At 36.1% G+C, this 24,346-nt stretch overlaps 1 protein-coding gene across 2 annotated transcripts in view; it reads left to right on the forward strand.

Annotated features, from left to right (window-relative positions):
- Positions 1 to 2,059: 2,059 nt before the first annotated feature.
- The window catches only part of ARFIP1 (ADP-ribosylation factor interacting protein 1), a 40,405-nt gene continuing 18,118 nt past the window's right edge, over positions 2,060 to 24,346 (forward strand). Inside the window, exons 1-5 of one of the 2 annotated variants that reach the window (XM_009329783.1) lie at positions 2,060 to 2,142; positions 6,887 to 6,988; positions 15,517 to 15,631; positions 18,345 to 18,440; positions 19,898 to 20,007. In XM_009329783.1, coding sequence (XP_009328058.1) covers positions 2,065 to 2,142; positions 6,887 to 6,988; positions 15,517 to 15,631; positions 18,345 to 18,440; positions 19,898 to 20,007 — 501 coding nt within the window. In that variant the 5' untranslated portion in view covers positions 2,060 to 2,064. The remainder of the gene's footprint in view (positions 2,143 to 6,886; positions 6,989 to 15,516; positions 15,632 to 18,344; positions 18,441 to 19,897; positions 20,008 to 24,346) is intronic. The other variant, XM_009329784.1, reaches the window with a different exon arrangement.

Consider the following 24,346-nt stretch of genomic DNA (forward strand, 5'->3'; position numbering starts at 1 on the left):
AAAATTAGCAAGCTCTTACAAAGAACGACCCTTTCTCTGACAAGTGCAAGAGAAAATCAGGAACTACTGAGATACAAAAGTCTATATGCATTTCTGTAATGGAACCTTAAATGTAAGTAATATATGTGTGTAGATGCCATGTTTGCCACAATTTCACATGAACGTCTTAACTTCTGAATCTTCGTAAACATGTAGGAAGTTTTCGTCCTTACATCCAGCATTTGATGTTTACATCCCCCCTTTTTTTTTTTTGCTATAGAAGCAATCATCAGGGAATTCTGTAGTTAAACTAGAATGTACAGTTAAACTTTTTACAAAAGCCGCCTTGAATCTACAGTTTTCCCCTTCTCATGTTTTAAAGTTGGTCAGTGTGATCCTGCAGAGCTGTGTTGAAAAGTGTTGATACTGCTTGCAGGAAAAGAATACTATACAAAAAATTGGGAAGGGAGAAGGTTGTGACACAAATGGTGAATTAATTTAGATTTTAAAAGATGATTTGTCTTTACGCAGTGTCTTCTACATGGGTTTGTGAGATGGTTCATGCCTCTAGATTAGGTTATTAAGAGTTCTTAAGGCTATTAAGAAAATATTTTTGCTGCTTATAGCATTTAATAGTTTTAAACAGCATTACTATGGTATGTAAGTTTGTATGTGAGGTACAAACATAACTCCAGGATCACTAATGTGGTAAAACTGAGGTACAGATTGTCTTAACCCAGACTGCACTACAAGATGAATTTAGCTTCTTGTTTAACCAGCGGAGCAAAGAAATTGTGCTTACTCTTCTAGTCCATAATGGAAATTTGTTGCCTACTCAGAAATAAGCTGTTAAGCATGGAGTTTGTTTTCAACCACAAGCAGAGTTTGGACAGGACTGTGGGAAAGCAGCACCTCTGCTGTACAGTCTTTCATATTCAAAAGAATTATAGAAAATTAAGAAAGATATATAAAGAAGTTATACTTAATTACTTTGAAAGGAATTTTGTATTGGTCGGAGAAAAATCCAGCTTCATCCAGTGATAGCCCTGAATGAATTGTTTTTCTGGAGAAAATTTCTTATTTTACGTGTTTGGTTTTCCGAAGTAAAGTAATAGGTTGTCCAGTGTAATATGACCTAGATGATCTAGATGGTTCAGTTTCTCAGCCTTTGTGTCCTTATTTCCCTTGTCATGCGAGCTGCTTATCTTATTAATTATTTGCTTTAATTAAAATGTTTTATAGCTTCGGAAATTGAAATACAACATAAATATAAATAGTGTTCTCTTTATAATTTTTCTTAATCTGGTATGTGGCTGAACTTGTTTAAAATGGTGCAAGACTTAATGAACCTAAGTCATGTGTGATTATACTCAATGCTGACAGACTTTGTTTAATTTTTAATGATTGGTTGTCTCTGCCTCTCAAACAGCTGAGTGAATTGCAGTGTCACCTGTAGTTACCAGCTATTTGAAATCAAATTTAGATATTTTTATTTAAGCTATATTAGGCATGTAACTTATCTTTCATGATCACTCTTCTCACAGAGTTGATTTCTTGTGTGTGTGCTCAGTGTTACTGACTTTCTTTGCCTCTGTGGGTGAGATTTTTCTGAGAATAAAATGAAGGGGATTCTGTTTCTAGTTAGGCATAACAGACTGAACAGCTTACTAGGTTCCCAGTGGCTTAGCATCAAAATAAACTTGCAACATTTGAATAAATCTCATGTCTTAACAAAATTGTGATCTTTGCAATAGTAGGATACAGTCAGTGTATTGTTGCAGGTGACAGTAAATATCAGCTGAAGAACCTTGTTTGATTGCCTGGGGTTTATGTTGCAAGCTTAGCCATCTGTGCGGGGAAGGTTGCTTTGGCAATGGGAGCTTATGCTGGACTATATTCCTAGTCTTGGTTAGATTTTTGGAGAGCTAAAGACCTGGTTATCATCAAAAGAGGGAGGTTTCCCTTTGCTTCAGCAGAACTTTTAAAAGAAATGTTTTCTGAAAGCCTAATTCGGTTTCTATAAGGTGCAACACCAAGCTCCTTTCACATCCATTAATGCATGCCAAACCTATTTTATTTTCAGGTATGTCAGAACACAGCAATGAATCCACAACACTTGATGAATCTCACCCAGCTGCAGAAGAAGTCCAGTCTGACTCTGAGGTGATTGGGTGATAGTTATATTAGTGTAAAATCAACCAATCCCAGCAACTGTTTCAGACTGCCAAAAATTCTGATATACATAGCGCAGTGAAGTTGGTGTGGGGATATGAGCTCATGCACATTATCTTGAATGGGTGGGTTTGGTTTGAGACACTATTAAGAACAATCCAATTAATTTATAACAAAGGATTACTTCAATCAGCAGTCTTTTGCTGTGCTGTGGTATTTGTTTTGTAAGCTGAATAATTTAGGCAGGGTAGAGTCTGAAAAGTGTGGGTGCTGCAGGAAGAAAGGGTTGGTACTTAAAAGGCAGCAGTCTTTGTGTAACCTCATTATTACAAGGCATTCTATCTGCTGCTGGAGTGGTGAATCTTTTTTCTTGGGAACAGATACAGCTTGTACCTTCATTGTGGAGAAGTCTGTGACTTTTTAAAATAATGAACAAACTCCTAAGGTTCTCAGTAATACTTAGCCAGTCAGATGTGTTTGGGAGGCTGTTTCAGAGAAGTAAAGAGTAAACATTTCCCTGGCTGCTCTAGAGTGAGAATGAAAAAAGATGATGCTGACTTTATTACTATTAGAGTTTCAGTACCAGTGAATTGTTTTTAAACTTTTTGTAAAAACAGAATAGTGATTCCATAGGTATTTAGTATAGCTCCAAATCTGATATTTGGAAACAGAGATGTGCTAAGAAGAAAGTTACTAAAGGATTAATACATTTTTCTAAATAAAATATCCAGCTCAAACTTCATGATTTTCCATAGTGCTTATTTCAGTCATGCCTAATACATCAATGCAAATTTAGGAATTTCTTTATATTTACTTTAGACTCTTCCTGCATAAGAAATTTTCTTTTGGGGATGCAGTTTCTTTATATACTTAGTTTAAATCAGCTGTGGGCTGCGCTTGCCAAAGGCATACTTCATTCAGCAATCATACTCACTGTTTTAACAGAAATACTGTTGTGATTTGGTGGTTCAGTTTTCTCTCAGATCAGTAAGCTTCCCGAGATTGTGTGAGGTTGCAGGAACACGCATCCCGAGGTAAAGAGAAATGGCCACTGGTTTTGGCAGTAGTCTACAGTTAAAGTATTTTGAGATTCTGCACTGCTGAAGTAAGCTGGTGCTGTGGCTGAGAGCAGTCCTTCATTCTTAATACTGTTTTATTGTGTTATTACCCCCTCTGTTTTGTAGGTAGACGTGTTGGAGCTGTGTGATGAACTGTTTTGGAGAACAGATTTGAGTGGAAAAATTACCCATCCCCTTTCTGGGCATAGGTCACCTTCTTTTAAGCTGCGGTGTTTCCGCGATCTTGTTTGCTGTACAAATACATTGTTCTGGCCCAGGGAGGAGGAGGGGGAATAAAAAAAAAGGCGGGGGGGAGGGCAAGGACTTGTTATTTTTGGCAGCAGTGCTAGCTTAGAGTGTTGACTAAAACTTAGGTGGTGATTTCTTGTTGTGGCTGAGCCAAATTAGCAGTTTATCCCACTTCCTTTTTTCAGCTGTTCACTTCATGTCTTTGGTGCTTATCTGACCTCATTGCAAACTGATTCAACTTACTGAAACTGCGGAAAATTAACCCGGTGAAAAGGTCTATTGTCAGGCTAGTGAGTTGAGTCTGTTTACTGTGCAGTCAGGTGAGTGGCAGGCATGTGTAGTGGTTGGGAGACAGGACACTGTGGCTCATAGTAGGGACTGGAAAAGGGGAGTAGTGAAATATCCTCCTTTCAGCAATGGAAGGTGGTATTTTAGTTCAGACATAACGTGAAACTGAAGTTAGCAAGCAATGTTTTGCTTTCTCTGAAGTTGATACATAGGTTTGCCTCAAGTAGAAACACCTAAAAAAACCTGTGAATTGCTTCTAGGCCTTTTTAGATTTCATAAGTTGTCCAGAGAAGCTGATGATTTTTTGTTTTCTAATGTATGTGTTTTAGAGACATGTATGCATATGCGTGAGCATGTATATCTCTGAATAAATGCGTAAACATCTATCAATGTACAATATTAGCAAAATGATTTGAGATTCTTGATGAAAAGCACCCATGCCAAGTATTTGTTTTGCCTTTAATTAAATGTGGAGATGCAATTTTGTTTGTGATCCCTGCCAAACAAAGTGTATCTCCTGACGGTACAGGACTTCCCCTTGACACTGTTTTCTGACAATTTGCAGAAAGAAGAACAAAAATAGCTATGTTAGCCTATGCTAATGTTTCAGTATTGTGCAGGTAGCTGTGGCAGCCCAAGCATTTTGAAAAAAAACTCACTTTACTGTGTCAAGTAGAAGTATAGTTCCTAGCAGTCGAGTTTAAGCAGATGTGAGATTTAGAACCAGCTTAAGAAGCTTGAGCTGTTGGACAGATTTCCTAAATTAAAATCTAATATGGCAGGTAACTAAACATTTGATCTAATAGTGCTATATAGCAACTCCCTGCGAGGAGCAGGGAGTTGGACTCGATGATCCTTATGGGTCCCTTCCAACTCACAATATTCTATATTCTATGAAATGAAACAAATTACTGTTTTAAAAGTACGCATAAATGTAGACCTTTTGGTGTGCTTCAATATTTTCATTTACTTAAAGACTCTGAGTTTTGAGTTTGTTCTGTTGTATGAAGAATGACCGAAAAAACAGCTCTTCTGTGTTCTAGTTGTGGGTGAAGACTGGACTATATGGGGAATTTGGTATGCTAGGCCAATGTGAATATATGGCATGCGAGCTATTCCTTCCCAGTGCTGAAAGAAGGCACTTCCTGGATCTTAAATGAGAGGGACTGATGGGGTAAGTTAGTGTGTTATAAAGTCACTTTTTCTTGAATTTGTAGCACACTGACTTTTTCTTAAATGATTTGAAATCTGTTCTTTCTGTATTTAGAATTTTTTCAAAAGCTGTGCCTAAATGTTTAGCTTCTCATTTTAGGGCAGTGTTTCATAAAGCACTATTTTTGAAAGAGTAGCTTTCAATTCGGTTTTGTTAAGTTAGTTGTAGAGAAAGCCTTGATCCTCAAAAAGGGAAGATGTTTCACTTCACATGGTATTTTATGGGTGTGCATCCACGATTGTAGTTCATATATATGGTTCTTAGAGCGGTTTGTCCTTGGCCTTTTTCTTTTTCTTCTCTGTATGGGTAAAAGGCAGCATTTACTCAGAATTCAATGGACTTCAGTCTCCTTGCTGTTTTTTTGGTGATGGTGGTGTTTTATGCTGCTAATTGAAGAAGCTTATTACACTTTCAGAAATGTAAATCACATTTTGTAGATACCAAATAAAGTTTGAGCAGTGAGTTCTGCTTCAAAAGACCATCAGAGATGAAGTCTCAGTAATTTACAGTCTTTGGAAGAAGTTATAGTAACATAGCTTTGAAAGCGATCCGGAGTTAGAGGAGCGTGTTTATTGGAGCCCACAGACTAGTTAGGAAAAAAGCTTGGGAGGCCTCAAAGCTTACTAGGGAAATCAAGCTTACTAATGTAAATGAAGTGGTGATAGGTGAAAGTGGGGGAAATAGTAGCAATGGGGTATGACAGAAGATGTTGCCAATTAAGAATGATGCAGGTGATCCCGAGTAAGTACCAGTAAAATCTTTGTGTTACACGGATATCCTGTAAAAGCTTCACACGTGATTGGAGAAGCTGCTGGTACTTCAGCCTGATCTCAGACCGGGCCTCTTCCTTACCCTTTGACTGAAAAGAGCTGGTTCAGTTTGATGATTTAGGAGCTTTAAGGGAAGAAAGCGCCTATTCTCAAGTACACGTTGATGGTGTACCATGTCTTGCCAGTCTTGCAGAGGTGCATGGGCTGGTTTGGAGACTTCAGACAACTTTTATGTAAGTAATTGAACAAGGACTGCTTCAGTTGTGTGTTGATTTTTCTACTGTTTACACTTTAGTTGACTAATGAAACTGTCTAGCAGAGTTAGGGGTAGCTTTTGAGAAGGCCGAAATTTTCAGTTTCTCTCAGTTTTTGGAGAGTGTTAGGGTGCCGTTCCCTCTTCAGGTGCTTGTAAACGGTGTGCACTTCTTCTGGGAATATCTCTTCTAGGTTATATCTTAGGTCATTCTTGAAAGCAGTGGTTTCACAGCTGCTGCTACTGTTCATAATGTAGCTGCATTTTGAAATTAACTTTGATTCTTGAATTGCATTGGTGCTTTTACGTTCTTGTTTCTGTATTTCACTTTAGGCTTACTGCTGTTGGCTGAATGAGACTTGCATACCAAGTTAGTCAGAACGTAGCACTATTATGATAAAATAAGAAACAAGCTAAACTGTTCTAAAGTTTGGAATCATTACTTTTCTTTTTGTAACACATGATTAAACTCATTGCACTTCTCTAATATTTCTTGCTTATCATTAGCTAGTACAACTGTTTTTAGCCAAGCTCACCATTTTTATGGTTTGAGATACATGAACTACTCTAATGGTCAAGCGTGCATAGAAAGTATTTGTCTGGCCCCACATGTCTCACTTGTGTCTGACACCTCCCACCCCCCATGTTAATGGGTTAAATTTTAGTGTTTCTTTTCTCTTAAATCTTGAAGCTTTAAATTACTTCTGTCTGAGCTGTGCTAGCATATTAATGTGATTTGGGTATGTGATTAAATGAATGTATACAGACCTGGTATATCAGAATATTATCAATAGGAGTTTGAAATAAGGTCAACTGTTATGAAACCTATAAATCAAATATTTTCATATAGATCACTCCTTGGAAATTTAAGACAAACGCTAACCTGTTTCTTCTTATACTATAGGAAGGTGCAATGGCTCAAGAGTCTCCCAAAAATTCAGCGGCAGAAATTCCTGTGACTAGCAATGGACAGCTGGAAGATTCTCACGAGCACAGCTTTAACAGGGTAAGAATTTTCTTTGCTGTCTAACAAGGTACCGTCATCAGAAATGCTAAAGTTACAATGCAATGCATAGCAGACTTCACTTGACAGTTTTCCAGAGCTTTAATGGAAAAACTCCTTTGAAGCTCATAAATTATTGTTAAAGTTGACATAATGTGATTGCACGTTACAATAAGCTTTTTTGTATAAAAAGCATGCTAGTAGTGGCAAATATTTCTGAACATGAAATAGTGTAACGAATTGGGTGCTCTGTAATGCACAATCAAGTGTATATGCTTCTACAATCTTGTCTCTGATCGTTGAGGATACTGATTTTTAATCGGACAATTTTATTCATGAAACAGGACAACAAGCATTTTTAAAATATGAGACTTAACAGGTCCTGTGAATTCAGGCTACCAAATCCTAAATTTTTTATGAAGAAGTATCAAATTGTTTGAGGCAAGCTACTGCTAAGGGTTATTAAGTTTGGAGGCAACATGCCTAAAAGTAAAGATAGTCACATTCTGATTTGAAGCTGTAAGCAGGAGAGAAATAACTTTTCTTGTGTTCAAACTGAAAAATTACTACTGTGTTGCTGTATGCTATACAGATGGGGTGTTTCAGAATCCATCTTATTTGTTGTATGTTGAAAAAAGTTATACGTCCATAATCATCTGTATGCAATTTTGAGTTCTTTCCCTTAACCTTGGTATATTTTACTGTCGGTTCATCTTGTGTTTGGCTGTCCAGCAGAGGGTGCTATGGTATAGTTTATGGAATTTGGGGTTGGTTTTCTTTACGTTTATTTTTATTTTGCTTTTCAGTTGGAAATATGAAGACTAGTTAGTTATCCACATTTTTTTTTATATCCGAGACTTAGATTTTAAGGAAATCTCTAAGCTTTAACAGTCCCGTACTGACTTGCAGCACAGGATTATTTCTAAAAGAAATACTGAGCAGAACATCAACATTTTATTCTGTCCTACTAAAATGCTGATTAGAGGGGGGAACCTTCATAAGTTTAAAAACAAATTACATATATGTCCTGAATATTGGTAAAATAAGCATCTGCCTAATTTTGTCTTCTGGTTTTAGCTTTAATGGAAAAACTCCTTCAAAGCTGATAAATCATTGTTAAAGTTGACTAAAAAAAACGAAGCAGATACTGCACATTGCAATAACTTTTTTGTATGAAAGGTATATTAGTAGTGGCAGTTTTTTTCTGAATGTTAAATAGTGTAAAGTATTGGGTGCTCTGTAATGCACAATCAAGTGTATACATTTCTAATTACGGACTTTAAGCCTTGAGGATACTGATTTTTAATCCAGCAATTTTATTCATAAAACAGGAAAACAAGCATTTAAATATATATATTCAAAGTATAGTTTTAAACATGTATTTATTATTATTGTTACAAATGAAAATGTTATTTAAATATGTAAAAATATGTATTTAAAAATACTAAAAAATAAAATACACCCTGAAACAACATCTGAGACCATTTGACTATGATTGCAGCGTAGCTGTGTAGTGAGCATGGCTGTAAAAAAAGTGTAAAACTTCATGAGCTGGAAATGCATCCATATTAGACCTCTTATTAAAAAATACGGCACTTATTAGTGGGCATTTTTTCTACTTCTGCTGAATGGGCCATGATTTTTTTTTTTATGAATAGCACTGCAATGAGGGAAGGCTTACGTTTCTGAAGATTCGTTGTTCAACTAAGATCTACTGGTAACATAATATAAAAATTATGTAAACATAACAAAATTATGTAAACATAAAAAATATAAACATAATATAAAAATGTTTAATGAAATAAAGCTAAAACTAAATTTTGAAGAAGCTGTACCTATGTTTAGGGGTGGCAACAAAAATACACCTTGAAGTGGTAATGAATTTGGGTTCACCTGGAAGTAGAGAAACAGATTTACTATTTTTAGGCCTGATGACCTTGATGCTGCTGTGACTTGACTGCTAAGTTATCTTTTCCTGATGTAATAATTGCTTCTTCAGTGTAGTGCATCCAATACTTATTTATTAGTTCCAGTAAATGGAACTTGCACTCTTGTTGACTGGGTCAGAGCCCGTCTTCAGTCAAAATATAATCACCATTTTCTATGGAAAGTTGAAATGTTAAGGTAGTTTTTGTCTATGGCCACATATAAAAGTTGAAGCAGGTTTTTGCTGGTATGCTAATTATTTTGCTGGCTTGGAGTTAACTATATTTTGAAACTTCCATTTCCACAAAAATGGGTCAAATATTTGGTCGAGTTGCAGAAAATGTATACTATGCAAGCATAGTTGCATTTGCTGCTGTAATTATTTTCACAATGCTTATTCTGAGATCAATGAAGATGAAGTGCACTTCAAATATTTTTTTTGAACTGTCTTGTACAAGTTAACACCTGCATGTGTGACCTAAACTCAGAATATGCGATAATCAGGGCTTCTTATAAACAAAACAAAGAAAACAAACTTCTTGGAATTAACATCTAGGTCTGTTTACTAATCTGTTAGTCTCGAATTCTAATATTTAGCTTCTATTCATCTTGCTTTGTGTTTGTTATTTCTAATGCTTAATGCTATGCTTTCTCTTTTTTTCCTTGCCAGGTAATTTTTTGTTTTAACCTAAAGCAATATGCATTGCACCACAAAATTTCTGTGCCAAGTTTTCAGGGGTCTTTTTTCTTATTGACTTATGGAAATGGCAAGCCAGGTACTGTTTTTTAGGTGGTTGCCTAAGAAAGGGGCAAGAAACCATTACCACTTTAAGTTGTACTGTTAACCACAGTGCTCGGTAAGAGTATGTGACCACGTATGTGTAGAGTTTAGAGCACTCAAACTCCAGTATACTGATTTCAATTACACCACCTTGGGAAGCTGGGGAACAAGATTATTTTAGTTTCTTGTTTTCTTATCGTTATGATCAAGGAGCCATTCATCTAGATGTTGTACAATTCAGATGTAAACAATAAAACATCATTTATCCTGTAATTTTTATTTGGTCTTCTACAGCTATTTTGCGACAAACCCTTGAGCAGCTTTGGTTATACGTTTTCGATACTGAGTAAAAAGGTAGTTGTACAACCTTTTCTTCAGGGTTCTTTAATTACAAAATTAAACTTTCCTCTAGACTCGCATTCTATTTAGCACTTCCATCAGATCTCATCCATAAGCTGCTCTGGCATGAAAATGCACATTTATTTTCCACCAAATGCAGTATTTGTATGAACTCAAGCATGAGAAATATTTCGTTTTGCAAGGCAATGCAGTGCAAATGTATTTACCTGGAAATGACAAGTAGGGTTGCTCCTTCTTTGAAGAAAAACGCCATTAGTTGTGCAGAACATCAGACAGCATAGATTGCCAAAATGTCATTTCAGAAGGAAGCAGATTAATTCCAGTCTTGTGGGAATGTGATATAGCATTACTCGATGCATCTTCTTGGTTCCTTATGTTTAAGAAAAAGAATCAAAAGCATATTTATAAGGTAACTTAAATAAGTGCTTGCCTAACAGTAGAGTCTCATTCAGAAATAGGCTGCTACATTCTAATTGTCTTGTTTGTAATAGTAAGAGATGCTTGTGGAATTCTGACAAGTTTTGTCCTGCCCGTATGATGGATGGAAACTTTTTTAACTAAAAAAGCCTGCAACTTCAGTTGTCATTGAATGAAATGTCTAATGTCCTTTCATTATGAAAAAGCTTGACCCAGTGCGTTTCAGTTCTCCAAGCTCTGTTGGAACTCACTTAAGCTTTAAAAACTTGGTGTATAGAACCATTTGCCAATGTTTGGATGTTTGTTACTCTGTCTTAATCACAGAGGATTTCAGCATTCCTTAATCAAACATGTTTTTCTTACTACTTTGTACAAGAAAACTCAACGAAAAAAAAAGGTTTTGCTGGTTTATATTCTTCGCTGGTTTATATTCTTCACTGGTTTTTCACTTATCCCTGACTTCTAGAACATAGTTATCCTCCCATGCTATTATAATTATGTGATTTGAATAGTGGTGTTCTAATGTCACTGAGGGGATTGGGAGCTGAGGACTGTGGGAAGGAGTGAGGAAGTGTATTATTCCTAATTCAGTAACAAGCCATACAGTGTGAAAGCTGCATAGGAATAAATTAAATTAATCAAAAAAATGTTTGGTCTGCCTGTAAAGGTATTCAGGCAGCTGTAAGCAATTTGTTATGTTTAAACTATTGTACAAAATCTATACGAAGTTCTTATCAGTCTGAGTCTCTGAAATTGTTGTTCCAATTGTTTCCTTTCATTTTCAGTATAGACTCTCTTCTGCTGGCTCTGTTTGTACTCTTATGGGGACAAACCCGTTATTAAACATGTATATAATACCAGTAATAAACTTTAGGCCGCAAAAGATAAATTAACTGTGTTGTGAGTCTTCAATTTATCTTACTAGAATTACGAAATAAGCTCTGGGATCTGATGGATCTGAGTGCATGTGTTCAGCATCTTGTTCTGTAATTTTATTGCCGGACTGCACAAATAGATAAGGTCAATCCTTTCTTGTCTTGTGCCTTCTGAAAAAAATGCCAGCCTTGTCACTGACATTCTACCTGAAACATCTGAGTTCTCTTAGGTTTTGCTATGTTGACTGGCATAGTTAGATTTTACTTTGGGCAATTATATTTTAATTAATGTAGACTGATTTTAAAATATATTTCTGTGTGTCAGTTCTAGAAAGCTGTTTTTAGGAGAGAAACAAAAAAGACCAGTCTTTCTTTTTGTTGCCAAGTGGTCTGCTTCAAACAGTCTTAAAAACCAAAATATGAATGTTAATGATGAGAGTAGAAGGGAAGCTAATTTAGAACTGGATTGTAATATAACATTAGGTAAGTCAAAAGGGATGTAGTGGAAGAAAGGGTCTTCTGAGTGAAGAGCAATGTATTGGAGAATAGAAGAGATGTGTCAGTCCATGTTGTTCTCCACTTCAGCATAGATTAAAGCCTTCAGCTCTCCTCCCATTTGTTTTTACGCTTGAATTTATATTCATGTGAGGATCTAGTGGCTTAATTAATGGAAAGTAGGAACTGAGTGATATAATAGGGCAAAGAGAAGAAAATGCTGAATATGTACAAGGAGCTCCACTTGCACATGAATTAGGGTAAGAAGTTAAAGTTCAGAGCCAGTTACCTTACTGGATAGATGTTACGTCTATCTAATAACGTTTTGTTTCATGGGACTTGTAATCTTTAAAAAAAAGGAAAAAAGCATGCTAAATGGCTGAGAATAGAATAGGTAATCCAGCCTTTTGTCGTCTTGGGAACCTTCTGAGTTGCAGGGTTTTTTTGCCTCTAGCTCTGGGTCTCAGTGAAGTTACAGTATTAAAATACTTATGCTAGATGATAATTGCATAAACATGCAATGGTTTTCAGCCTCATACAATGGAAAATTATGAATGAAGCATCTTTTTTTTTTTGTGATGGTGACCCCTTAACAGATTTGTGGTTTTGAAATGTATCAACAAATTTTGATGGACTCTGAAGACTTGATTTCCCTTTTACGAAGAAGGGGGGAAATCACTTATGAGTTTGAAAGCAGATCTGATCATCAAAATCTTCCTCTAAGCTAGAAGAGCTATATGTAGTCAAAATATAATCACCTTATTGTAGTAGAGGAATCTGTCCTCACTTTCAGTGTTGTAACAGCAAACCTACCTTTGGTGAGAATGAAAAAGAAAGCTATTTACGTTGCCTTGTTACCACTCTAAAGTCTTAAGTACTGTCATACCTTCTCTTAAATGTGAAGTTTTGTGCGTGTCTTTTCTTACTCTAAGGCTGTTTCTAAATTATCCTTCTTTGTAAATTATTGAAGGGATAAATTGCTTTGTCAGAATGGTTACAGATTTTCAGGTAGCTTTTTTGTTTATCTACACTTGTGGAAAAAGAAAGCAAGCACAATCAGTTGCAAGAATGACGTTAAAAATTGAAGTTTACATGCAGAAGCATGTCTCCACTGAACAGTAACTTGCACGTTTATAAACAACAAAAAGGTAGTGTATTGATGATCACTGACCTTTTGATGACAATTCTGGTCATGTATAAATCAACAAATGCTAAATCTTTCTCTTAAATTCATATGCAAGGATAGCTTTCTTCAGCAGTATATAACTGGTTAATATAGGTGTTTAAAAACAGGTTTGAATGCAGTTCTTTACACTGAACTTTGCCTTTTTGCCAGTGAAAAAAAGTGTAGATCTCTTCAAACAAATATGTGTTTATGTATATATACACAATTGTAGATCTTAATAATTTTCATGATCCAAATATCAGGTTTTCATTTAAGAGAAGGATGTGTTGTAATATTCTGATTTATTTAACTCTGTAGTTTTTTCAGCCTATGTTTAGCTTAGAATTAAGTTGAATGTACGGTAGTACAATTGCTTAAGTTTATATCTGAACTTTTGTCTTTACAAAGCAGATGTTCTGCATTTTAACCTTAAATACAGATGATTGCTTAGATTCCTATTGCAAACATGCTTAAGCAGGTTAGCTGTCTACGTTTCTTTGGCTACAGATTTAGATATTTCTGAAAACTATACAACGTGCCAAGGTGCCTTCAGGAAAAAAAATTGATGCCATGTCCTTTTTGTTAAATCAGTGCATCTTCTCCTCTGCAATCTGGTTATCCTTTTTCAAGTCTCTCTGCTTTTTCAGCTCCTAGTGACTTGCTACATTTTGAGTTAAATGGACTCTGTCTATTAGCTAAACTAAGTTGAAGCAAAGGCTTTCCTGCATACCACCAACTGCGAGTACTTAAATGGAAGCACCAGTGTTAAGTCAGTTGTGAAGACTGAAAACAGTATGTATCCAATGTTGTGATATGCTTAATTCGTGAGATAAGGTTCTGCATGTGACTACTATTTGTTGTTCATGCTGTTTATTTTTCCCTTTTTTTTGGTATAATGCTTCAGTTACACAAATATAGCATAATCTATTATTAAATATCCAGTTCACGTGAGTGGAAGTATGGCTATAGGAATTGGTTACTCTGATTGCAATAACATCCTGGGTTTTCGATATCAACAAGATTTCTATTCTGCTGGAATTCATATGTTTGTAGCTCTTCCTTTTTTCCTCCTCCCAGGAGTTTGTCTTAAACTAAAGACAACTAACTAAATATGTGGGGGTGTGATCCAAAGCAACTTCTTGACAGTCTGAGCCTCTAGGCAGTATTATTCTTATGCATTAGCTTGCTTCTGGTTTGTGGATCGAGGGACTACAGTAATATGTCAAACATGGATTGGATTTTAAAGGTTGTGTTTTCTTTGTAATTAGAAGCATTGCATGTATCATAAATAGTTACTGCACATGTCCAGGCACTGACATCTTAAAGCTACGTATAGTTTTTTCTCTCCAAATCTCTCTATTGCTCCTCTATATGTTTTCATCTTTTTTGCCTCTATATGGAAGCAGAGGGGATGCAAAAGAGTACCTGACTTCAGAAACTGCCAGTTTTCCAACTTCTTGATGCTTAATTTTTTAAAGTGTATTTTACCTTTTTGCTTTCACTTCCAGACTAGCTTTTCACTCACTCTTTACTTTTATGAATTAGTGGTTTTAAATTGCTTTGAATACCTGAACTTTTTTTAAAGTACTAAGTATATTCCATAACACCAGAGACTTAAACTTCAGCCAGGTGGGCTCAAGGAAACCTTTGGGAGCTATTTGTAGAGGTGGGTGAGAGAGCAAAAATGGGCAGTACAATGGTATGTGAATTACAGTGTATGAATTCATAGTTCAGTAATAGGCCTGCATTGGGTTTCTGTGAAGACTTCAGTTGCCTGAAAGTTGGTTGTAGTAGTTAATCTAGCTCTCAGAAGTTAAACAGGGTGATCTCAGGCAATTTTAAAGCAATGAGTTTCAAAAGCAAACAGAAGTAAATGGCAGCTTTGTGCTGTGAGCGCTTGTGATGTAGAGTAGGTGCTCAGAAGGAAGCTGTTGAAGTTGATGCCTTTCTGGATGTTTCTCCCATGTCAGATATTAAAGAGAGTTCATGTGCTATTTGTAGAAATTGAGGATGCTGTGAATTTTAAAGCTATTTCTTGCTTAGAGTGAAATAATTTTTTTTTTCTTTAACATTATGATAGTTGCTTCCACATTTTTGGTTTGTAAAAGGTTTTCTGCTCTTAGTCTTAGATCATTCTGTACCGGTTAAAAATTCCAGTTTTTTAACTGGAAACATTATTAAACTGATATGGTTGTTTGGACCAGCTTCAGGCCACATAACATGATGTTGCGGGCCACATTTTTGGTAACCGCTGCTCTAAGAGATGGCATTCTAGTTGTTCATCAATATAAAAAAAAAAAAATTCTAGAATAAATACTCAGGCTTAGTGTTTCTCATTCATTTATGTTTTATTTGTGCATCGCAGTAGAATGCTGTGACGCCAGTGAAGACATTCCAGGCTAAAGGCAGAATTGCCTGTCTGAGAGCTGCTGAAATTGCATTATAATACTTCTGAGTCACTTTCATCTTTTTTTAAACATTAACTTTCCATTTTTATTCAAATATTTCCAAGGACTTGAAACGTTCGTTACCAGTTGGACTTGGACTTTCTGAAACCAAAATAACGTCTCATGGCTTTGACAGCACCAAAGAGGGAGTCGTCGAGGCAGGACCATTCCCAGGTAAAGGTGACTGCTTTTTTGTCTGTCTTTCTCAATTTAAGAGCTTTAGGCATGTTTTCATATGGTCAGGAATACAATGTTCTGTAGCTGCTTTGAGCATTTTGGTGTAAATGTACACATTGAGATGTGCATTAGTGACAACCTGTTTATCTTCTCTGGTAGCTGGATTGTTAAAATAGAGAATATATGCTACACCTGTATCTGTCAAGGGACTAGTGGAAACTACTTAGTATTAAACTGGTCTGCATTTACAGGAAGGGAAGTCCTTGAGCACCTTGAAATGGTGTCAGACTGAAGAATTTTACTATTACATTGCATTGAAGTTTTCTTTAAATGTTGCAGGTATTGTTCTGATTTCAAACATAACTGGAGAGTTATTTATTTTTTGATACACAGTTCACTCACCTGGAGCAGATTAATGAGTGGAATTCTTCTTTGTTGCCCTGAGACTTGTCTCTCCTTTTTTTGTTACAATGCATATATTACTTTAATGTATTGTTGTTGGGAGTGATAATGCTTTGGATCTCTTTTTCCAGGTACTACCTAATGAAAAAGTGTCTGTTCTCTTATTTTCTCAGCATAGAGTTGTGGTTGTTCATAGCAGAAGGATTTTAGTTAATTAATATTTAATTCACTATGCAAGTATTAATTAATTTAATTCTAAGCTAGTATTAAACAATGAGAAAAACAAAGTAATAAACGAGCCAAAAATGTCAGTGTTTCCCATCTAAAAACACTAGAGTGCCACCATATAGTATGTGAAAGTGATATTTTACTGAATTATGTAGCTTCGATAATTTCTGAATTTGAAAGGTTTGAAATGATCTCAAATGAGCAGCTGTGGAAATAAGTCTCTTTGTAGTCATAGATTTAATTTACATTTTGCTTCATTTCCTGTTTGGTAAAATGTTGTGCTTATGAAAATAGTGATTTACATGCTGTACTTTACATATATTACGAAGTGAATGCTGTGGTTTTGTTAAGTCTTTGAAATTAGCAAAATATCTAGCTAAAAACTGGGCAGATGGCAAACTGCTCACCATTATTGCCTTTTTGTATTCTATTAGCAGGATAACTGTTGCAGCTGTTAAGTGCGTTAGCCTGTAAGGGGAAAAGTGTCTAAGATGTGCTTCAAGCTACGCTAATATGTTTGAAATCCAAATGTTCTGTAGTAAGTTATGTACACAAATGATGAGCTTTGGACATGTAATTTTAATACTTTAGATATCACAGTTTTCCTCCAAGGATACTTTCTTCAGATTTGTCCTAATGCTCTAATGAAATCAGAGAGAGAGAGAAGTGGTAGAAACTAAGGCTTCTTATGAAACTAAGGTCAAAAGTAGAATGATTGCCCTATTTCTAAAAATTCTATTTTCTGTTTGCATTTGAAAATGAAGCCCTAATAAGGACACTCAAAGTAGACAATACTGGAGGGGAAGGGCTTTTAGGATTTGAGGGATGTTGAATGATGAAGCATGCATAAGGCTGCATTAATACTCTGTCAAATGATAAGGATTTTTTAAGCTGCTTGTCTTAGCTCGCTTGCTGCAGTGATTCAGTCTTTAGGCCTTTAGCAGGATCTTGCAGTCAAACTTTTATGCCTGGATGAATCCAGTTGCCGCTCTTATGCAATGTATCACTAGAGAAGGACAGAGCAAGTGAGCTATCTTTCAATCTTGTCTTCTCTGTGCAATTGGATCCAAATCATTGGATTAATTGTACCCCATGTTAGTAGTGCTCTATAGTATGTTTAAAAGGCAAAAGCTGATTTTTGAATGATTTACTTTGAGTGATATTTTTGGTGTTACTGATAACTAAATTTTGTTGAAACTGCTAAAGTTCAGGTTTGATTTCCTTTTCCTCCAGCACACTGCCAGACCTGAAGTATCTCAGAATTTCTCAGTAAAAGCAATAAAAGCTCCCCCCCCATATGATGATTTCTCATCACTACAGAGAAAAACCTAATTTGGTTGGTTGGTTTTTAAAGCCTGAAAACTTCATAAGAATGCCATTTCACATTTATGAAGAGTTGCAAAGCTCTGAAAAGCATAATCCTAAAACAGCTTAGAGAACACACATGGTGCAGGTCATTTAAAGTTGGGCTTCTTTTTTAAAGAGAACAAGCAAGTGCTGTAAAATCTTTCTTTTGGGAAGGAGATTACACACCTTAACAGCTAATGGCTCGTATGATCTTCAGGATAGCTTATTGCTGTGTGTTTACACAGACTTAAGAGCAGATATTAATCAAGTGTATCTGAAATTGGCACAGATTTCAGAGCTTACTTCACCCCTTAATGCTGTGAGTACTGTTCAGTGACAGTGCAGAGTGAAATCTACCCAGACCTGAAAAAGGAGGTTTCATCTGTGGAAGCTGTATATAAGTGTTTCACGGAATTTTCTGTTGACGGTATATACTTTACTGATGAAGCTGTCAGTTGTATTTTGATTACTCTTACAAAAAAAACCAAAAAAGTTTGGCATCTTGACCTAGAGAAAAAGATTAAATCATGAAAACTTGGAGTAGTTCACATGAACAGCTGCACCTCTTAATTTCCATCAGAAATTCCAGCAACTTTTCCATGAATGCTTCTATTTAGTGTGTTGCTGAAGCAAATGTTTCTTTGTTAAAAAAAAAAAACAACCCTATCTGTGTAAAAGTGCACATTGCCTTCTAAGGGAAGATGATGGATTTTCATGGTTAAATATGTCCCCTTTTCAGGTTCCTCAGCATCACCCAAATCATCTGTTATATCTCCTAGCAGTGCAGCAGCTAGCAGACTGGCTGGACAAGGTTGTGATTTAATTATTCCCACAGGTATCATAGCACTGAATGGATAACGCCCTTGTCTCTGCTGACACTGTACTAACTCCTCCATGTCTGTAATAATTTGATTTACTGTTAGTTGGAAATACAACTTCGGGGGTTTTTTGGTGGCTCTCATTTCTGACTTTTAACAGTTCACAAAGTAATCTCTGCTTTCCTTTCTGTATGCTGCTTTTTGCTCTATAGAATTTAAAAAATAATTACCAAATATTAATAATAAACAGTAGCTAAAATGGGAGTAACCAAAATCTTTTATTTAGGTTAAAGCTGAAACTTCTGGCGTTTTTTGCCAAAATGATCACGTATTCCAGTAGAACAGAATATGAGGTGGCCATTAGGAATTCACAACACCCAAACTAGGCTTTGCCACTTGACTCATTTTGTGCCTATGGGCAAATTACTTAACATCTTTGTCTGTTTCCTCCTCTATAAAAGGAGAAAACCTATTCAGTTACCTCATAAGGGTTGAGAGGATTAATTACTTAATGTTTGCACAGCATTTTGAAGACGTAAAGAACATAGTAGAGCTTGGTGCTAAAGGAGTACCTTGAGGCATCTGTATAGACTTTTTTCCAAACTCTTATTTACATAAATAACCTGTCAAAGCTAAGGTGACTGTAAGTAGCAGTAGGGATTAGAGGCAAGAGTAGTCAAAATTTTTATTTATTCCTGTACAGTGTTGCTTAAAAAGTGGTAATGCTTTGCAGTTCTTGCTATTTAGGACACTAGGAAATATTTTTGCAAAATTAAAACATAGAATCCACGTGATATCCCATATTAGCTTGAAAACGCTAAGTATTGGTAATTAATGTGTGGTGATTGGCCCTAGATATTTTAATTTGTTGCTTTAAATCTTTTCTTTCTTGCTGGTTTTATACTGGTGGTTTGTAGAATTAATTATTCCTAATACAATGAGCTAATGAAGCTGAAATAAATAAGTTAAATATTGGCTGAACACATCTTCTGGAAAGGATGATGTTCACTGGAAAAGATAAAAAAATCTGTTTTGAAATTTATTAGTTGTACTCTGTGACAACAGTTTTTATATGCCGATAATTTTCATTTAATGGTCTGCAGGTTGCAAACAGGCTTTTAGATTGGCTGAATCCAAGAGGGTGTTCAACTGTTGGAATTTTAAAACATAGATTATGTAATAAACATGTCTCAAAAGCTGTTTTAAGGTTGGTTAGTAAAACTCTGTGAATTCAGGTAAGCTTTATTCAGCCTATTATTTCATTAAATACTGAGGTATATACACGCTTTATCAGTTTTAAAATAATTCTTTCTTTCTGGAATTGATTTTGAAAATCTGCATATTTGTCTTAAGTTCTTACTGTCACCTTGCCCTGCTTTTGCATGTGCAATTGCACAAATCTCCCATACCTGCTATTAATCCTTTAAATCAAAAAAACCCGAGGCCTTGAAGGTTTGCTTTGTGTTTGATGTAGGGGCCAGAGCTCAGCAGAAGAGTGGACCCGTTGTTTTAGCAGATGAAGTAAAGAATCCAGCAATGGAGAAATTGGAATTGGTGAGAAAGTGGAGCCTAAACACTTACAAGGTATGCGGACATTTATTTTTGTGTGTGTATGTATTCTAGAAATGAGTTTGCTACTTACTAGATCAGACTAAAGCTTTCAAAGTGTTGTACCTACTGTATGAAAGTAATCTGTTGTCGCAGTGAGCATAAGCAAGAATGCATAGGGAAGGTTTAGTTTTCTTCCAGGTGTAGCATTCTTTGTAAGACTTTTTAAATCCCTGGTTTTAAGTGGAAAATTTTTCATAGGTATTATTGATTTAACAAGGGAATGAATGTTCTGTTTCTAATGTCCTCTTCAACATACAAAATGTACAGATTTCAGACTAATGCTTGTAATTAAATCTTTGTGCTATCTTTGAGTTGACTGCTGATACAATAAAATTTTAGCTGATGGGGAAAAAGTCAGGCCCATCTACAAGTTCCATACTTGTTAATTGCTATTCTGATGTTTTTGTTCTGTCTTGGCTGATGGTTTTTTTTTCTTAGTGTTGGAATTGTTGCTTCGGTTCATGTCTGTTTTACTCTTGTATGGTGCTGCTTTGTGATCAATTGGGATTTGATGAAACTAAAATAATAACAAAAGAATAAAGAAAAGGTGCTTAAAGCACACCAGTTTGCCAGAAGTGACTGTCATTAAAAAGCCGTAAGGTAAGGAGCAATTGTCATGGAATACATTACTATCAGAAGTTTTAAACAAAGACCAGTTTTGAAAAATAGCTTTTTGTTATGCCTGCAACTTAAACAACAGAGGTGTGGACAGGTGGGCTGTGCATCAGTGGGATCTACATCAAACCATGAAGAAATGAAGAATCTGTGGAAAAACTGCCCTTGTAAAACACAGGTCTGAATCCCTCCAGTGTTCTTAAGTCCAGATCAGGACTTCCTGCCCAGTGAGGACGGGAAGCAGGGATGGAGACATTCTACCCACTAGTAAATGTTTATGCTGTTCTCTGTGTTAGAATCAGAAGTTTGCATCTTTTTTATGTCTAATTAAATGGCCTTTAGAATTTCTACTTTTCTTGTAATCTAAATCTTGTAGCAACTGCAGAAGTCTGTCAGCTACTCTTGGAGCATGCTGTGGTCCAATCAGAATATGTGCTATTCAGCTGAAGCCATTCTTTAGAATTCTCTTTCGGTTTAAGAAACATTGACTCTTGAGATTGAGTCTGCTATACCACAAATAGGAGAGGACTTGACCTTATTCTCTTTTTGGTGCCTTCATTTAGAAAACAAAACCAGAAAAATCCCCACGTCTCGATCGCAGAGTGATTGCAAACCCACTTATGTGAAGCAATAGCCAGAGAACTAGTGAAAAATGCTGGGAAAAGTGGTCTCGGATCCTTGTTTAGAACATTATTTCTTTGGCAGTAGTCTTTGCAAAGTCTGGATTTTTAGATTTCTTTCTTGGCTTAAACCTCCCCCTCCCTGAAATCCAGAATCCCACCGGTTGTGGCATAGCAAACAAAGACGCGCACTTTCAGAAAACTAAATGAATCTGTCTGCTTGAAATCTATAAGCTTGAAGTTGTTTGCCAAATATGCCGAAGGAGATGGGTCAGTTATGATCTTTCTAGAGTCCCATACTGACTTCTTGTATAGCTTTTTTGGAGGAATAGGATTGTTCAGAGAGCTTATGAATTCATTCTGAGCTGAGGGAGCATTATGCAAATGTCCCTGGAGATGCCATACATTTGAAAACGCTTTATATGTAGGCTCCATACAGAAAGCATATTTGATTTGATTAAGGACAGTATTTTGTTTGTGGACATACTGGCTTGCTTTGGCTTCCTTTAGGAAGGTTGTGGGAAGAAGCATCCTCCTTATCTTGTAATAGCTAACTGATCATAGGTTAGAAGATGCAGAAATAAAGGGCAGGAGTAAATGGTTAGTAAAGGGAAGTCAGCAGTTGAACCCCTCTGAGCTGAAAGCTGTGCTATTCAATGTACCAGACATTAATCTGCAAGTGGAGTTAGTGTTGAAACTTGCTGTTAGGAACTTCTTTAGGGATCTGACATGAGTAGTTCCTCTGTCACTGTGTCTGTATCAGGAGTTGTGAAGTCCAAATCATTGGATACACTCAGAAGTCATACCCATCTGTGAAGAGATGATTAAGTATACCTTCGTATATTTTGAGTACATTGCTTTTTGTCCCATATGCGTTTCTGTGAATGAGACACAATTACTTTTGTTATGTCCCACTTTTATTTCTGTTTTAAGAAACTGTTTCCAATTGAAAATCACAGGAGGTTAAAGCTGCTCTTCTGTCTAGCCTAACCATGAATTTTTGTAGACTGTATTTAACTTTTTCCCATAACTTATAACTTGGTAAGGTTACCCTGTCGCCTTTGCAACTGTTGCCCCTCTTTGCTCTCTCCAATCTTATGCTTCCTAGTAATCATGAGTTAGTGTCAAAAGAAATTGCCCTTCTTTCCATAACCCAGTGGCAAGAGCTTTTTCTGTTCTTTCCCCTTCCCCTGCCTGCCCCTTTGGATGAGAAAGGCATTTTCAGTTTAGCAAGAAGACATAGGCACAAGAAAGTTGTGACTCTTCTTGACTTTCAGCAATTCTAATAAAAAGCTTATCTTCTTGTTTTTCATACAACTTCTTAAACTTTGAGGAAAAAAAAATATACCCTTTTTACGAGCCCCTCTTTAATACTGGGCTACTAATGGAACTTTTATTTTTGAGACATGTCCAGTAATGTCTTTGTTCATCTTTTAACATATGCAATTTAAAATAGATTTCTTTTAAATGTATTCTTGGTGGGTTTTTTCTTTGAGCGAGTTATTTTTCTTAAACTTTGCCTTGCGTGACTTCTTTTTGAGGAGTGTGGTCTTATTCAGGACAGTGTTCTTCATAGATACTCTTTTAGGACAAAGCAAAATGGAATTAATGTGTGGAATCTTCTCTGCTACTGAGAATATACAGCAACTTTTGTGTCTGTACTAGTCCACTTAGAACCAGAGTAAATCAAAATAGATAGGTGCATTTTCTTAATTATTCTTGTTCAGTCTGTGTTCAACTTTAGCTACATCTCAGTTTAAAAAAGTATGCAGTATAAGTCTTTCAAATTACTAGGTTTTTCTCACTTGTCACTGCTGGGTTTTTTTAGGTGTTTTGCTGTAACTTCTGAAGCGAATACTCCTTGGTTGAAAATAATTCCTTCCTTTGTAATTTATTCTTGCTTCCAAAAGTTTTGCCTTTCATGATTCAGATTTTTCTCTTGCATTTCCATAAGGGTGTGTTTGTGTCTCAGCTTTTTTGCAAAATAGCCAAATTTGTCTATCAATTCCATAGTTCCTAGTGAAATGCTTATTTTATGCTCTGATCACACTCATTGCTAAGCTGTATTTTGCAATTTCTGTTGCAGACTTTGGTAGTAAAGCTGTATTCTGTGTTGATACTTCTTATGCTCTCCCAAATTTCTGATCTTGACAGACAAATGTCTCCTAGAGTAGCTGTGCTCCTTGATAATTGGTTGAATCTAATGAAGTAGCCCAAATAGTCTGTACCTTCCAATCTAAAGCTTATGAGTTATGACCAACTCGTTCTGCTTGATTATTCTTGAGTCTTTCCTGTGTTTAGGTTCTAGCAGGTTAAATGTGTATCTCCTTTGGACAGAAGTAAACACTGGATTAAACTAAAGTCCTTGAATTTGGAAACCCTGGGAAATCCAGTGATGTAATGTATTGGGGGAATGTGATATAAGATAGGCTTGGGCATTATTTCACCTAACAAAATAGCAGCTTTGCACTTAACCTAAGTCCCTTCAGAGTAGTTGTGTCCTTGACTACTAAGTTAGTTTCCTTGTAATTCTGTTTCTAGCAGTAATTCTTCATATTGTGTAACTCAGTTATCCCTTCACCTCTTGGGACCACAGATTAACTTCAAGTAACTTGCTATAACAGTAAATAATTCCTGCTTTCCATAGAGAAATTGTATGTCTTTGCTACACATCTGCTTTGCAAATGGATTCTCTTATGTCTCAGTCAAGGGAAACCCAAATGTGTATCTTGGGAGGCTCACTGCCAAGTTGGGCTCAAATCTCTGGCAGAGAAGGTGTCACAGATAAGTGGAATGTGGTAGCAGCCTCAGCTGTCACAGCCATTGGCTGGGTGAAAGTGTCTATAGCCTTGTAAGAGCACGTTTTCTGCTCTCTGTGTTAATGAACTGCAAATCTGTTAATTTGACTTGTGACAGAAAAGAAATAGTCTTTCTGAGACAATCAGCTCCGTTTTATAGATGTGTAAATAATGAGAAATGCATTTTAATAGTTTTACATATTTCTCAGTAGGAGTTCCCAGTTCCCAGTCAGCTTTAAAAAACATGCTGAAAACCACCACCTCCTTACCTTCCCCCCC

Source organism: Pygoscelis adeliae, unplaced genomic scaffold, assembly GCF_000699105.1.
Source record: "Pygoscelis adeliae isolate BGI_AS28 unplaced genomic scaffold, ASM69910v1 Scaffold67, whole genome shotgun sequence".
NCBI lineage: Eukaryota > Metazoa > Chordata > Aves > Sphenisciformes > Spheniscidae > Pygoscelis > Pygoscelis adeliae.